This window comes from Hypanus sabinus, chromosome 11, assembly GCF_030144855.1.
Source record: "Hypanus sabinus isolate sHypSab1 chromosome 11, sHypSab1.hap1, whole genome shotgun sequence".
NCBI lineage: Eukaryota > Metazoa > Chordata > Chondrichthyes > Myliobatiformes > Dasyatidae > Hypanus > Hypanus sabinus.
This window is the reverse complement of record NC_082716.1, coordinates 17,366,943-17,380,594: the sequence shown is the minus strand read 5'-3', so window position 1 is coordinate 17,380,594 and position 13,652 is coordinate 17,366,943. Positions and strand designations below refer to the sequence as shown.

The 13,652-nt window shown below is 42.5% G+C and overlaps 1 protein-coding gene across 2 annotated transcripts in view; it reads right to left on the bottom strand.

Annotated features, from left to right (window-relative positions):
• The window catches only part of LOC132401723 (serine/threonine-protein kinase N2-like), a 134,765-nt gene that overhangs the window by 38,226 nt on the left and 82,887 nt on the right, over positions 1 to 13,652 (bottom strand). For both annotated transcript variants that reach the window (XM_059983843.1, XM_059983842.1), the window contains exon 4: positions 7,115 to 7,244. In XM_059983843.1, coding sequence (XP_059839826.1) covers positions 7,115 to 7,244 — 130 coding nt within the window. The remainder of the gene's footprint in view (positions 1 to 7,114; positions 7,245 to 13,652) is intronic.

Sequence of the window (13,652 nt, the reverse complement as noted above, 5' to 3'; positions counted from 1 at the left end):
TAAGATACTTACAAATAGGGCATTTTGATTTGAGTCATTTTGGGCTCCGTATCCCAGAAAGGATGTGTTGTCATTTGAGATTCCAGAGGAAGCTCATGAGGACAATTCCAGGATGAAGGGGTTAACATACGAGAAGCAGTTCGAAGCTTTGAGCCTGTACTCAAAAGAATGCGTGGAGGCCTCATTGAAACCTACCTAGTGTTGACAGGCTAGTTAAGGTGGATGTGGAGAGGATGCTTCCTATGGTGGGGGTATCCAGAACTAGAGGGCACAGCCTCAAAATTGAGGAATGAACTTTTAGAAGGGAGGTAAGGAGGAATTTGATTTAGTAAGAGTAGTGAACCTGTGGAATGCTCTGCCACAGACTGGTGGAGGCCAAGACCATGGGTATATTTAAGACAGAATTTTATCATTTCCTGATCAGTCAGGGCATCAAAGGCGAGAAGGCAGGTCAATAGGGTTGAGTGGGATCTGGAATCAGCTATGATGGAATGGCAGAGAAGACTCGATGGGCTGAATGGCCTAATTCTGCTCCTATTTCATATGGTCCTATCAATATAATACCATTTGCTTAAAAACTCATTTTTATGTTCACTATGCTGAATGTCACCTTGACCTTTCTGTATACAGTGACATGCAAAAGCTTGGGCACCCCTGGTCAAAATTTCTGTTACTGTGAATAGTTAAGTGGTAGAAGAAGAACTGATCTCCAAAAGTCATAAAGTTAAAGATGAAACATTCTTTTCAACATTTTAAGCAAGATTAGTCTATTATTTTTGTCTTGTACAATTTTAGAGTGGGAAAAAAAAGGAAAGGAGTACCGTGCAAAAGTTTGGGCACCCTCAAGAGATTTGAGCTCTCAGATAACTTTTACCAAGGTCTCAGACCTTAATTAGCTTGCTAGGGCTAATGTTAGCTTGTTCACAGTCATCATTAGGAAAGGCCAGGTGATGCAAATTTCAAAGCTTTATAAATACCCTGACTCCTCAAACCTTGCCCAACAATCAGCAACCAAGGGCTCCGCTAAGCAGCTGCCTAGTACTCTGAAAATTAAAATAAGTGATGCCCACAAAGCAGGAGAAGGCTATAAGAAGATAGCGAAGTGTTTTCAGGTAGCCGTTTCCTCAGTTCGTAATGTAATTAAGAAATGGCAGTTAACAGAATGGTGGAGGTCAAGTTGAGGTCTGGAAGACCAAGAAAACTTTCCAAGAGAACTGCTCGAAGGATTACTAGAAAGGCAAATCAAAACCCCGTTTGACTGCTAAATCTGCTAATCAGGAAGATTTAGCAGACTCTGGAGTGATGGTGCACTGTTCTACTGTGCAGCGACACCTGCACAAATATGACCTTTATGGAAGAGTCATCAGAAGAAAACCTTTCCGGCGTCCTCACCACAAAATTCAGCGTTAGAAGTTTGCAAAGGAACATCTAAACAAGCCTGATGCATTTTGGAAACAAGCCCTGTGGACTGATGAAGTTAAAATAGAACCACTTAGCCACAATGAGCAAAGGTATGTTTGGAGAAAAAGGGCTGCAGAATTTCATGAAAAGAACATCTCTCCAACTTAAGCATGGGGGTGGATCGATCATGCTCTGGGCTTGTGTTGCAGCTAGTGGTACAGGGGTATATTTCACTGGTAGAGGAAGAATTAATTCATTTAAATACCAGCAAATTCTGGAAGCAAACATCACACCGTCTGTAAAGAAGCTGAAGATGAAAAGCGGATGGCTTCTACAACAGGATAATGATCCTAAACACACCTCAAAATCCACAATGGACTACCTCAAGAGGCGCAAGCTGAAGGTTTTGCCATGGCCCTCGCAGTCCCCCGACCTAAACATCATCAAAATCTGTGGATAGACCTAAAAAAAAACAGTGCATGCAAGACGGCCCAAGAATCTCACAGAACTAGAAGCCTTTTTTGCAAGGAAGAATGGGCAAAAATCCTCCAAACAAGAATTGAAAGATTCTTAGCTGGCTACAGAAAGCGTTTACAAGCTGTGATATTTGCCAAAGGGGGTGTTACTAAGTACTGACCATGCAGGGTGCCCAAACTTTTGCTTTTGGCCCCTTTTCCTTTTATGTCATTTTGAAACTGTAAAAGATGGGAAATAAAAAAGCAATTTTGCTTAAAATATGAAAGAAATGTGTCATCTTTAACTTTATGCCTTTTGGAAATCAGGTCGTCTTTTACTTGCTTAGCTATGTACAGTAACAGAAATTTTGACCAGGGGTGCCCAAACTTTTGCATGCCACTGTACAGTCACCAACTGTTTCATTTGCTTCAGAGTTGCAAAAGGAATTGAACAGAATACAATCATCAACAAACAACCTCACTTCCAAGCTTATAATGCTTTTGATGAAGCATCTGTAGATGGATGAACCTCACACACTGTCCTGAAGGACCAGCTGCAGAGATATCCTGGGAATGACTGATCCCACAAATAAACATATCTTCCTTTGTGCAAGTTATGGCTGTAATTACTGGAATCTTCTCTCCTCGATGACCAATATTTTCACTTTTTCCAGAGCTCCTTGATGGCATGTTTAGTCAAATGGTGTCAAATTCAAGTGTAGTCTCTCATCTTAACTCTGGAATTCAGTTTTGGTCCAAGTTTAGATGGATTTAGAGCTGACAATCCTGACAATCATGCACAGGTTATTTGTGAATAATGTCACTAAGTGTCGTCAGTGACACCTTTTGTCACCTTGCTTATGATCAGAAGTTGTCTGATTAGGCAGGAAATAGCCAGTCTGGATTTCAGCAGTGCTCATCTGGGCAATTTTTCATATTAACAGGTAAGATGAATTATAAGACATAGGAGCAGAATTAGGCCATTCAGCCCACTGAGTCTGCTCCACCATTCAACACTGACTGATTTATTATCGTTCTCCATTCTCATACCTTCTCCCAGTAACCTTTGACACCCTTACTAATCAAGAACCAATCAACCTCCACTTTAAATATTTCTAATGTCTTGGCCTCTACAGCCATTTGTGGCAATGAATTCCACAGATTCATCACCATCTGGTTGAAGAAATTTCTCCTCATCTGTTCTAAAGGGATGGCCTTACAATAGTGTGTTACTGTGCTGGAACAACTCAGCTAGGAGTGTAGTTAGCTCTGGAGCACAAGCCTTTGGTACTGGAGCTAGGATATTGCTTCATCCTGTAGACCATGCGATATCAAATGTTCCAAGTCCTCTTTTTGTTTCATACATTCATCACAGTTCAACACACAAATAAGCACTCTCACTGCTGGGCAGTACCCGGATGGGAAAGCATTCATTAACATTACAGGAGGAGGAGGTCTGCTATCTGGGGCAACAGGTGATCTAACTCTCTTCAAATTAATTCCATCAGAGAGGAAGCACAGCAGCCCGAAGACACACTGTTGGTATTTTAAGAACTGCTTCTTCCTCTCTGGATGAAAACTAAACACTACCTCAATTTTTGCTCTTTTTGCAATATATATATCCACACACACTCTAAAGATGACCTGCTGGGAGACAGCAGGCAGGGAACATGGAAATGGGAGTGGGTGAAGCAGAGCCAGAGGACCAGGGGCCATAGCAGGACAAGCCACTACATCGGATGTACAATCACCAGATATCAGAGGTGGCTGACATAAGGAACTCCTAATGTTACGAATGTGACGCAACTTTGAGGGGCTGAAGGGTAAAAAGTCGCCCCCTCCTTTTTGAGAATCGCAAGATCGCTATTAATTTGGGTCTGGGACCCAGGAAATGAGAAACACGCAGAATCCACAAGGTTTGGAATGTGTCCTGGCCTCAACGAAACGAAACTACTGATAATGGCTATTGTCTCTTGGAGATGGAATTGTGTATTGAGTACTGTACTATTCATTGAAACCCCTCAGGGGACAACCAGAGTGGACTGGTTGAGGGATTGCATCATCCCAACCTGACTGACATCGGAGACCCCGTGAGTAAGGATAAAAGAGGGTCTGGGGAACAACCCCTTTAGACGCACCCCAGGAGAAACGCTAAAGATCCCGTGACAGCGTTTAATAGCGACAGCCGGTGGGGGGGCTCGTGTGCGTCTTCCTTTGCCAGGGTGGCGGGCTCATCACGGAAGAACGGTTTAGCTAAAGGAGAGGCCACAAGTGAACAGCCACGATAATGAGACACCTGATGGATCGAAATCATAAAAGGAAAGCCAGCAAGTTTTTCTCTCAAAACTCTCTCTCTCTCCAACCATTGCAACAAAGTGTCTCCAAAGGCTGCAGCCTACATGAACTGAGTGAACTTTATATTTCGATCGGACAATACATTATCCCCTAGACAACGATAGAGCTCATTTCTTATTTGATTATTATTATACCCACACTTTTAGATTTAGTATTGACGACATATTATCTGTATATTTGCATTGATATTATTTTTGTGTATTTTTTACTAATAAAGACTGTTAAAAATAGTATCATCAGACTTCAACGGACCTCTCTATCTTTGCTGGTAAGTGACCCAGTAACACTACCAATGGTTAGAAATGGCAGGGCTGAGGGACAGCACAGAGGCACTTCTGATGGCTGCACAAGAACAGGCGGTGAGCACAAGAACAATAGAAGCAGGGGTCTATCACACCAGACAAGACCCACGATGCAGCCTGTGCAAGGAATCCACTGAAACCATTCAGCACATAGTAGCAGCATGCAAGATGCAGGTAGGGACAGCATACACTGAAAGGCACAACCAAATTGCAGGAATTCTGTACAGGAATATCTGCGCTGAGCAAGGATAGGACTATCCCATGTACAAATAGGAAACACCTGCGAAGGTAGTGGAGAATAACAGAGCTAAGATCCTGTGGGACCTCCAAATACAGACTGATAAGCAGGTACTGGCCAACAAACCAGACATAGTAATACTGGAAAGGAACAGAAGAAAGCAATAGTAATAGATGTGGCAATCCCAAATGAGAGTAACATCAGGAAGAAAGAATTTGAGAAGCTGGAGAAATACCAGGGCTTGATAGAGCAGATAGAAAAGTTGTGGAAGCTTTAAAACAGAGTAATCCTGGTGGCAATAGGAGCACTTGGACTGGCAGGGTGGCTCCAACAAATACTGGGAACAACATATGAGATCTCTGTCCAGAACAGCACACTACTAGGAAGAGCAAGGATACACACTCTATAATATATATATATACACATATATATGTATATCATAATAAACAGCAGAACAGACTTAAAGGACTTAATGTTAGATTATATAATGTTTAATATTGAGTTTCAAAACTGAGACGGAGACAGAGTTAAGATGGCGCTAAATGGCGACTCCTTTGCTTGTATCTTCGGAAACAGATCTATTTCCATCTTTAATATCTTTATTTTTCCCTTTCTGGGTTCTTTTGAAGACCCTGACCTGGAGTTACACGCTGACTTCGGTTCTTTGTGGGAATGGGACCCGTTCTTGGGGTTTCAGGACCGGCTGTTGTTCAGCACGCCAAGGGTTAGGCCTGAGAGGCGGCCTGGTGTTTGGAAGCCTAAGATCTCGGGGCTCTGGAGACGGGCAGATCAAGGGTCAGTGTCACGGCAGGAGACTAGTGTGTCGTCAGGGAGGCTGGAAAATATTTTGCTTTAGGCCCAAAGACCTGAGATCTTTGCGATCTTCAGGCACAGAGCTCATAAAAAGCGACAAAATGAACTTTTTTAACATCTTAAACCAGCGGGTTGTTATGTCTCCAGCTCGCTGTGAAAATGGGGCACCTCCCTCTCCTTTATTAGGGAGAGATAGAAGCTGTGGGTTGCCAAATGCTGGATGAATTGCAATAGTCTTTGGGGTACCTGCAAGGTCTGTGTCTTTGTTATCGCTTAGCTTATGCTTGTGCTCTGTAGCAGGTGCGCTTTTTGTTTTGCTGGTGGGGGGGGGGGGGAGGGGGGATTGTTGCTCGCCGCTGTTTAAGCACGGGGAGGGAACTTTGGGGTTCTCATGTTTAACTGTCTGTTTCTGTAGATGCTTTGCAAAGAAAAAGCATTTCAGGATGCAAATTGTATATATTTCTCTGACATTAAATTGAACCTTTGAAAAGTGTGTGTTGTCACAAAGTCCTGTATCAGTTTCCTATACTCTTCCTCCTGACCATTCCTGACACATCCCACTATGGCTGTGTCATCAGCGAACTTCTGCACATGGCAGGACTCCGAGTTATATTGGAAGTCTGATGTGTACAGGGTGAACAGGACCGAAGAGAGCACGGTCCCCTGCGGCTCTCCTGTGCTGCTGACCACCGTGTCAGACCTACAGTCTCCCAACCGCACATACTGAGGTCTGTCTGTCAAGTAGTCCATTATCCAAGCCACCATGTGTGAGTCCACTCCCATCTCCGTTAGTTTGTGCCTTAAGATCCTGGGCTGGATGGTGTTAAAGGCACTAGAGAAGTCCAGGAATGTAATCCTCACAGCACCACTGACCCTGTCCAGGTGAGAGAGGGATTTGTGCAGCAAGTACATGATAGCATCCTCCACTCCCACCTTCTCCTGATACACAAACTGAAGAGGATCCCGGGCGTGCCTGGTTTGTGGCTTCAGATTCTGTATTATCAGCCGCTCCATGGTCTTCATCACGTGCGACGTCAAAGCAACAGGTCTGAAGTCATTCATCTCCTTTGGTTGTGGTTTCTTCGGTACCGGGACAATACAGGATGTTTTCCACTGTCTGGGTACCCTTCTCTGCTCCAGGCTCATGTTGAAGATGCGCTGAAGGGGTTCTCCCAGTTCAGACGCACAGGCCCTCAGTAATCGTGGGGATACTCCATCCAGTCCAGCAGCCTTGCTGGTACACATGTTCCTCAGTTGACCTTTCACCTGTGCAGCCGTAATCTTGGGCGCGGTGATCAATTTCATTTTATGTTTTCACACTCATCAATCTTTAACACTCATTGCCTTATAATACCTACCTGGAATCATCCAAAATAACAAGAGATACTATAACAGTCCCAGATTACGTAAATTAATTTTGGAAGAAGAACAAACAAGGCAGAGCAGGAGTTAATCTTTACACTGCAATTTACAAGATAACAGTTCATGCAGTAATGTCAGTATATACACATATTTAGGTTATAAACCCAATCAAACCAGAAGTCTCTTACCTATTCCATCTGTGTTTTCAAATACGGCTTCACTCGTCTGTGTAGACTTAAGAATTTGCATCCTTATAACTTCTATTTTTGTTTTACTATCTTGAAGCATTTGTTGAGCTGCCGCTAGCAACTTTCTATCCTGGGAATTAAAAGTAGATTTTAACAAAGTAAATATATAAAAATATAGTTAGAGCACTTGCAAAGTCCGACGAACAAAAAAATAAACAAAAGTCTACATAAACTGATAATACAAAGAGCTTTATATCTGTATTATTCTAATACCTATTATACATCAATATATTTAGATTTCTATCTTCAAAAGATTACCATTGCAGCTTCCATAGTGTAACAATAGAAGAACTGAAGTGTTACAGATCAAAGGCATGAAAATTATCCATACTTTGAACAAGTTGTCTACATTTCATTGACAATCTTGAAAATAATTCATTGCAATTCTGAATGTTCAATAAGCTGCCAGAGGAATTTCTGAACTTTGCTGTTGCACACCATTCTTTTGTGTGGCATCCCAACAGTACTTGTCAACTTGCTCAACAATGGGAGGTGGTAAAATTAAGAAATTTCTATATTCTCTTTGCTCTTTCTTTGTCCAACCAAGTCAAATCTTTTCACTGCAGTCCACTAAGAAGACCCTTACAAAGCCAAGGAATCAACTTATATAACAGATAACACTGAAACGCACAGTAAACTAGCACCTCTAAATAAAATGTGATTGGAAATTATTATGATTACAACAGAAAGGCAGCAAAGACTGCAGCAGAAAGGTTAACTTGAATTTAAGCAATCTTGCTGCACTTGTCTAGCTTTTATTTTTTGGTCTATTCCTATCACCTAACTCAAGAGCTTCAAGGCAGCAAAAAGTCATTAATAACACCAAAACAGTAAACAAACTGCCACAATCTTTCCATTTCACATCGTCAACACAAAGCAATAACATTCTAAAGTGACATTACTGGTTGCGTAATTTACCTCTGATGACCAGAGGTCAATCCAGTAGCAAATGCTTTCAATATATACTTATCTTCTGATACTGTGTGAGAAATTTTTGGCTGAAAAATCTAGCTTCCAATGGGAATCCAAATCATAAGCTCTTAACTTTACTTTGAAGTTTCTTTGTAATCAGGTAGTGACAAGACTTAATGACTTCTCTTACTGAATTTACTAGTATTTTTCAAAACAAACAGAGGTCTGGTTTGGAGACTAGTTTGTTCAACAGAACTCTAAACATTCAGTGACAAAGAAGCTGATACTGCCTTTTAATAGAGAGAAAAAAAACAATCAGGCGACAATGTGCAATACTTCAACACTGATTTAAGTGGAACAACTACAGCTTAGAGATTGCCCTGTCGTAGTGCCAAACTGATAGACAGGAGTGTAGAACATGGACCAGTGCCCTAGATGGTTTAGGTAAGTGTCAGGATCAATCATAGATCTGTGTTGATCACAGCCAAGATATAATTTGGAACAACTTAATGTACATCAATTAAAAAGAGGGGAAAATATATCTAATACAAAAACTTCAACCCCAATTCATACTTTACAATCCCCAATGGAAACTATGATCCAGGTTTTTGCAAAATTTAGGTTATAAAGTTTTCCACAATTGGTTAACCATAAGGCAGGAGATTGGGGTTAATAAATCAGCCATAATGGCATGGCACAGCAGACTTGATGGGCCAAATGGTCTAACTGTGTTCCTACAACTAATGTATTCACAAGTAGGTTCAAACATAGGAGGGGATTTGGGTAAGGTCCCAGAGTCAGTCAACCCCAGCAGAGTCCTGACCAAGTTAAAAATCAATGGCATGAAGACAAAAGTGACCACATGTTCTGGAATCAGGAACAGGAAACAGAACATTGGAAGAACTTGGCAAGTTAGTCAGTTTCTGGAGACAGACACAATGCAAGCTGATGTATCAGGCTGAGACCTAGCATCAAAGCTGCAATGAATAGCAGTTTGAGGTGGTGCAAGGCTGACGCTGACAAGTGATAGGTAGAGCCAGGAAGGAGATGATGGGTAAAGAGAATCAGATGGGTGCGGGGTTGGTAGTAGAGATGAATGAGAAAGTTGAACAAAGAAAAGAAAATCAGGTGGACAGGTGAGTATGTGTGGGATAACAACGTGTGGCTAATCTAAAACTGGGAGATTTAATGTTCATACCACTGGATTGTCAGTTACCCATGTGGGATACAAGTAGACCCCCTTCTTTAAATATGGCTGCGCATTCTCCAGTTCTATTTCTGAGATGTACTTTTCTAACTCTAATCAGAGTTCTCACACACATTTGCTCTTTCAATCCCTCTGCCCCCCCCATCCCAGATGCACAGCAATAAAGCTCCCCTGCTCCTCATCTTCCACCATCTGCATCAGCCTCTGCAACCAACACATCATCTTCGTCATTTGCAACATGATCCTAATTACCAGTCACAGCTTCATTTCTTCTCCCTACTTCTTCTCTGCTTTTGAAATGGACTATTCTTTTAACGACTCCGATTGCTCATGCTGCCTGGTTACACAACTATGTTATTAATAAAAACACTGGTGACGGGAACCAAGTTTCATGGTTCTTTACTGCTAAAGTCCGAACTTGATGCGCACATACAGATCAATACGTGCCTAATAGTGCATGCAATGACGTGTTCCTACAACATAATGTAGGCTATATGGTACACTCTTCACCTTTTATTTTAATAGTGTATCAACTTTTTTTTTAACTGGGGCACTCTGCTAAACAAATATGTTTACCCATAACATACAAATGCCTACCATTTGTTTACAAATTATAACAAAGTAACTTAATAATATCAAATTATAACTCAAGTCTCTGGGGAGGTCTTCTCTGCTTCTCTAGGTAATGTCTGTCCTGAAACGTTTGCTTTGGGGAATGAGTCTCCATAGGTACATCAGGTGGGTCATCAGCACTGATGACTAGCTTATCTGTAGATGAGGCTGATGTGGTCACATCAGGAGTATTTGTTTCTATGTCAGGGGAGTCCTGGCAAAGTGCTGTTGTGTTTCTCACCTGAGCATCCAGACTTTGGTCCACATGACATCTCCATACGTTCTCTCCCACCTTCACTGTATACATCAGTGGCCCGTCTATGGCAGAAATTGTACCTGGATGCCAGCTTTCAGTCCAGTAATCATGTGCAAGAACTGACTGTCCCACACTGAAGCTCCATGTTGACTTAGCATTCAAGTGTTTGAACTGTCTGTTCTCCACATCACGCCGTACATCTGGTATGAGAAGATCCATGCGGGACCTTAGGTTCCTGTTCAGAAACATCGTCGCTGGAGTCTGATTGGTAGTTGCATGTACTGCATTATGATGGGCAAGGAGGAAATTGTCTATCTTGTGTTGCAGTGGTTGATTTTCGCTGTCCATTGCCTCGATGGCTTTCTTGAATGTCTGCACAAATCTTTCTGCCAAGCCACTTGTGGACAGATGGTAAGGGCTGATGTAAAGTGCTGGATTCCATCGTTCATCACAAAACTTTGGAATTCTACACAGACAAATTGTTGTCCATTGTCTGTGTGGATTTGTTCTGGTATGCCATTCCTGGCGAACGCTGTCCTCTGAACTGTGATGGTCTTTTCCGATGTGGTTGTCTTCATTTTGATTACCTCTGGCCATTTGGAATGTGCATCGATGGCGATTAAAAAGATACAGTCCATGAATAATACAGCAAAGTTAATATGCACTCATTGTCATAGTGATGAGGGCCACTCCCATGGATGGAGAGGGGCTTGTGGTGGTGTGTTCTGGATCTTCTGGCATCCAGAGAGGTTCTTGGTCAAGTCCTCAATCTGTTTATCGATTCCTGGCCACCACACATAGGGATGGGCAAGACTTTTCATTTTCACGGTACCCAGGTGCCCCTTGTGCAGTTCCTCCAGTACTTTGGTGTGTAGTCTGGGAGGAATCACAACTTGTGAACCACACATTAGTGCCCCTTGACACACAGACAACTGCTCCTTCCTCGCTGAGAAGGCTGGAAACAGTGTGTTACCATGTGTTGGCCATCCCTTTACCGTGATGTCATACACTTTTGACAACATAGGGTCATTGTGTGTTTCTCTTTCAATAAGACTGTTTGTCACTGGTAATTGTTCAACTAATGTTGTGCGAGAAACCTCTGCTAAATCCATTTGTGTAGTTATCTCTGAAGCTGGCAATGGTAAACATGACAAAACATCTGCGTTGGTCTCCCTTGTGTTCAATATCATACATGTGACCTCCTAAGAGACCACTGCTGCAGCCTTTGTGCTGTCATCACTGGAACGCCTTTTCTTGGGTTGAAGATTGACACGAGAGGCTAATGGTCAGTCAACAGGGTAAACCTCTGACCATGTAGGTAGTGACTGAATTTCATGCCTCCCCACATGAGGCTTAGGGCCTCTCTGTCAGTCTGTGCGTTGTTGCATTCAGCTGAAGTTAGCATTCTTGAGGCAAAGGATTGGTCTTTCTGAGCTATCTGGAAACTTGTGCGATAACACAGCTCCTATCTGATGGGGTGAGGCATCACAAGCCAGTTGGATTGGTAAGGAGGGGTCAAAGTGCACGAGCGCCCCTTCTGAAGTTACGAGTCTTTTAGTTTCTTGAAAAGCTTTCTCACAGCTCTCGGTCCACTTCCATTGTGTCCCTGTCTATAATAGTGCATTTCGTAGGTGTAGGACTGTGGATAGGTTAGGCAAGAACTTGTGGTAATAGTTCACTAGTCCAAGATATGCTCGCAGTTGAGACACATTTTCAGGTGGTGGTGCCTTAAGCACTGCTTCTATCTTGTCTTGAGACATGCGTAAGCCATCCTTGTTGATCACATGCCCACAGTATGAGATTTCTTTTTTGAAAAACTCACATTTCTGTCGATTAGCTCTGAGCCTACATTCACGTAACCTGGTAAGCACTTGTTCAAGGTTAGAAGGATGTTCGTCGCCATCTTTGCCAGTGACAGTGATGTCATCCAGGTAACACTGAGTCCCTGGAATCCCCTGCAGGACCTGGTCCACTGCCCCCTTTGCCAGATTGTAGGAGCTGATGCTATCCCAAACACCAACCTCAGAGTCAGCAAGTATGTGTGACAGTCTCTCAGATGTAGCTTTGCTGCCCTCCTTTGGTGACACAACTAGTGCCTTGATGGTGTGCCAATCCAACTGGATTTTCCTGAGCCATTCACGTCCCAGCAACGGTGGTCCTCCATTTTTCAGTACATAGAGGTTCAGCTGCTGTGTTTTGTCTCTGTAAGTCACTGTCACTTTAATTTTACCTTTGGGACACACTCTCTGTCCTGTGTAAGTCTTTAGCAGTAGTTTAGCTCGTTTCGGAGGTATATGAGAAAACAGTTGTTTGTAGTCATGTACAGAGATCACTGTTAAAGCTGACCCTGTGTCCAATTCCATTTTCAGTCTCACACCTGCCACTTGTGGAGTGATCCATATTACTCTTTGATCATCTGTCTCTTTCATGCTGTGAAGTTGCAGACAAGACAATTCACTTTTGCTCGAGTCATTTTCATGAAAACTGCTTTCTTTCATTTTGTGTACATTGTTGTATTTTCCTTTCTGGGGTTTCTTGTTTCTCTGTATGTTGTCCTTTTTCTGCTGTTTACTAGCTTTGCATACTCTGCCAATGTGGCCCTGTTTGCCAGTTTCTGCATTCTTTGTCTTTAAATCAACAGCCCTCAGGGTCATGTGACATGTTCCATTTCTTTCCTTCATTTCTGTTTAGCATGTTCCCACAATGGTAACATTACTGTTCAGTGATATTTTATTTGTGGCATATTCCAGAGGTTTTTGTTGTATTTTTGTTTCCAATGATATTGCAATGTTCAGTGCCTTCTCTAATTTAAGGTCTTTTTCACACAGGAGCTCCTTTGGTGTGGTTTCACAGTGCATGACACATACTAACCTATCCCTTCATGCGTCCGATAGACCAGCTCCAAATTGACAACGTTCTGACAATTTGCGCAATTCAGCACAATATTCAGAAATGCTTTCATTTTTGCTCTGATTCTGTTTGTGAAATTTACATCTTTCAGCAATGACCAGTGGTTTGGGGTTTAAATGCTGTTGGAGAGTGTCTACTATTCGCTTGAACATTTTGTCAGCTGGCTTTTCAGGGGTTAACAAGCTCCATAGCAGCCTGTATGTTTCTGCTCCCATTACACTGAGTAAAACACTGGCTTTCTTTTCATCATTAACACAGTTAGCATCACAACTCCACTCCTTCAATGCAAGTTATCCAGTTTTCAATGCTACTATCAAATGCTGTAATGATTCCAGTTATCGCCATCTTTGTTATGTTATAGACAATAGACAGTAGGTGCAGGAGTAGGCCATTTGGCCCTTCTAGCCAGCACCGGATTCACTGTGATCATGGCTGATCATACACAATCAGTACCCCGTTCCTGCCCTCTCCCCATATCCCTTGACCCCGCTATCTATAAGAGCCCAATCTAACTCTCTCTTGAATGCATCCAGAGACTTGGCCTCCACTGCCTTTTGGGGCAGAGCATTCCACATATCCAC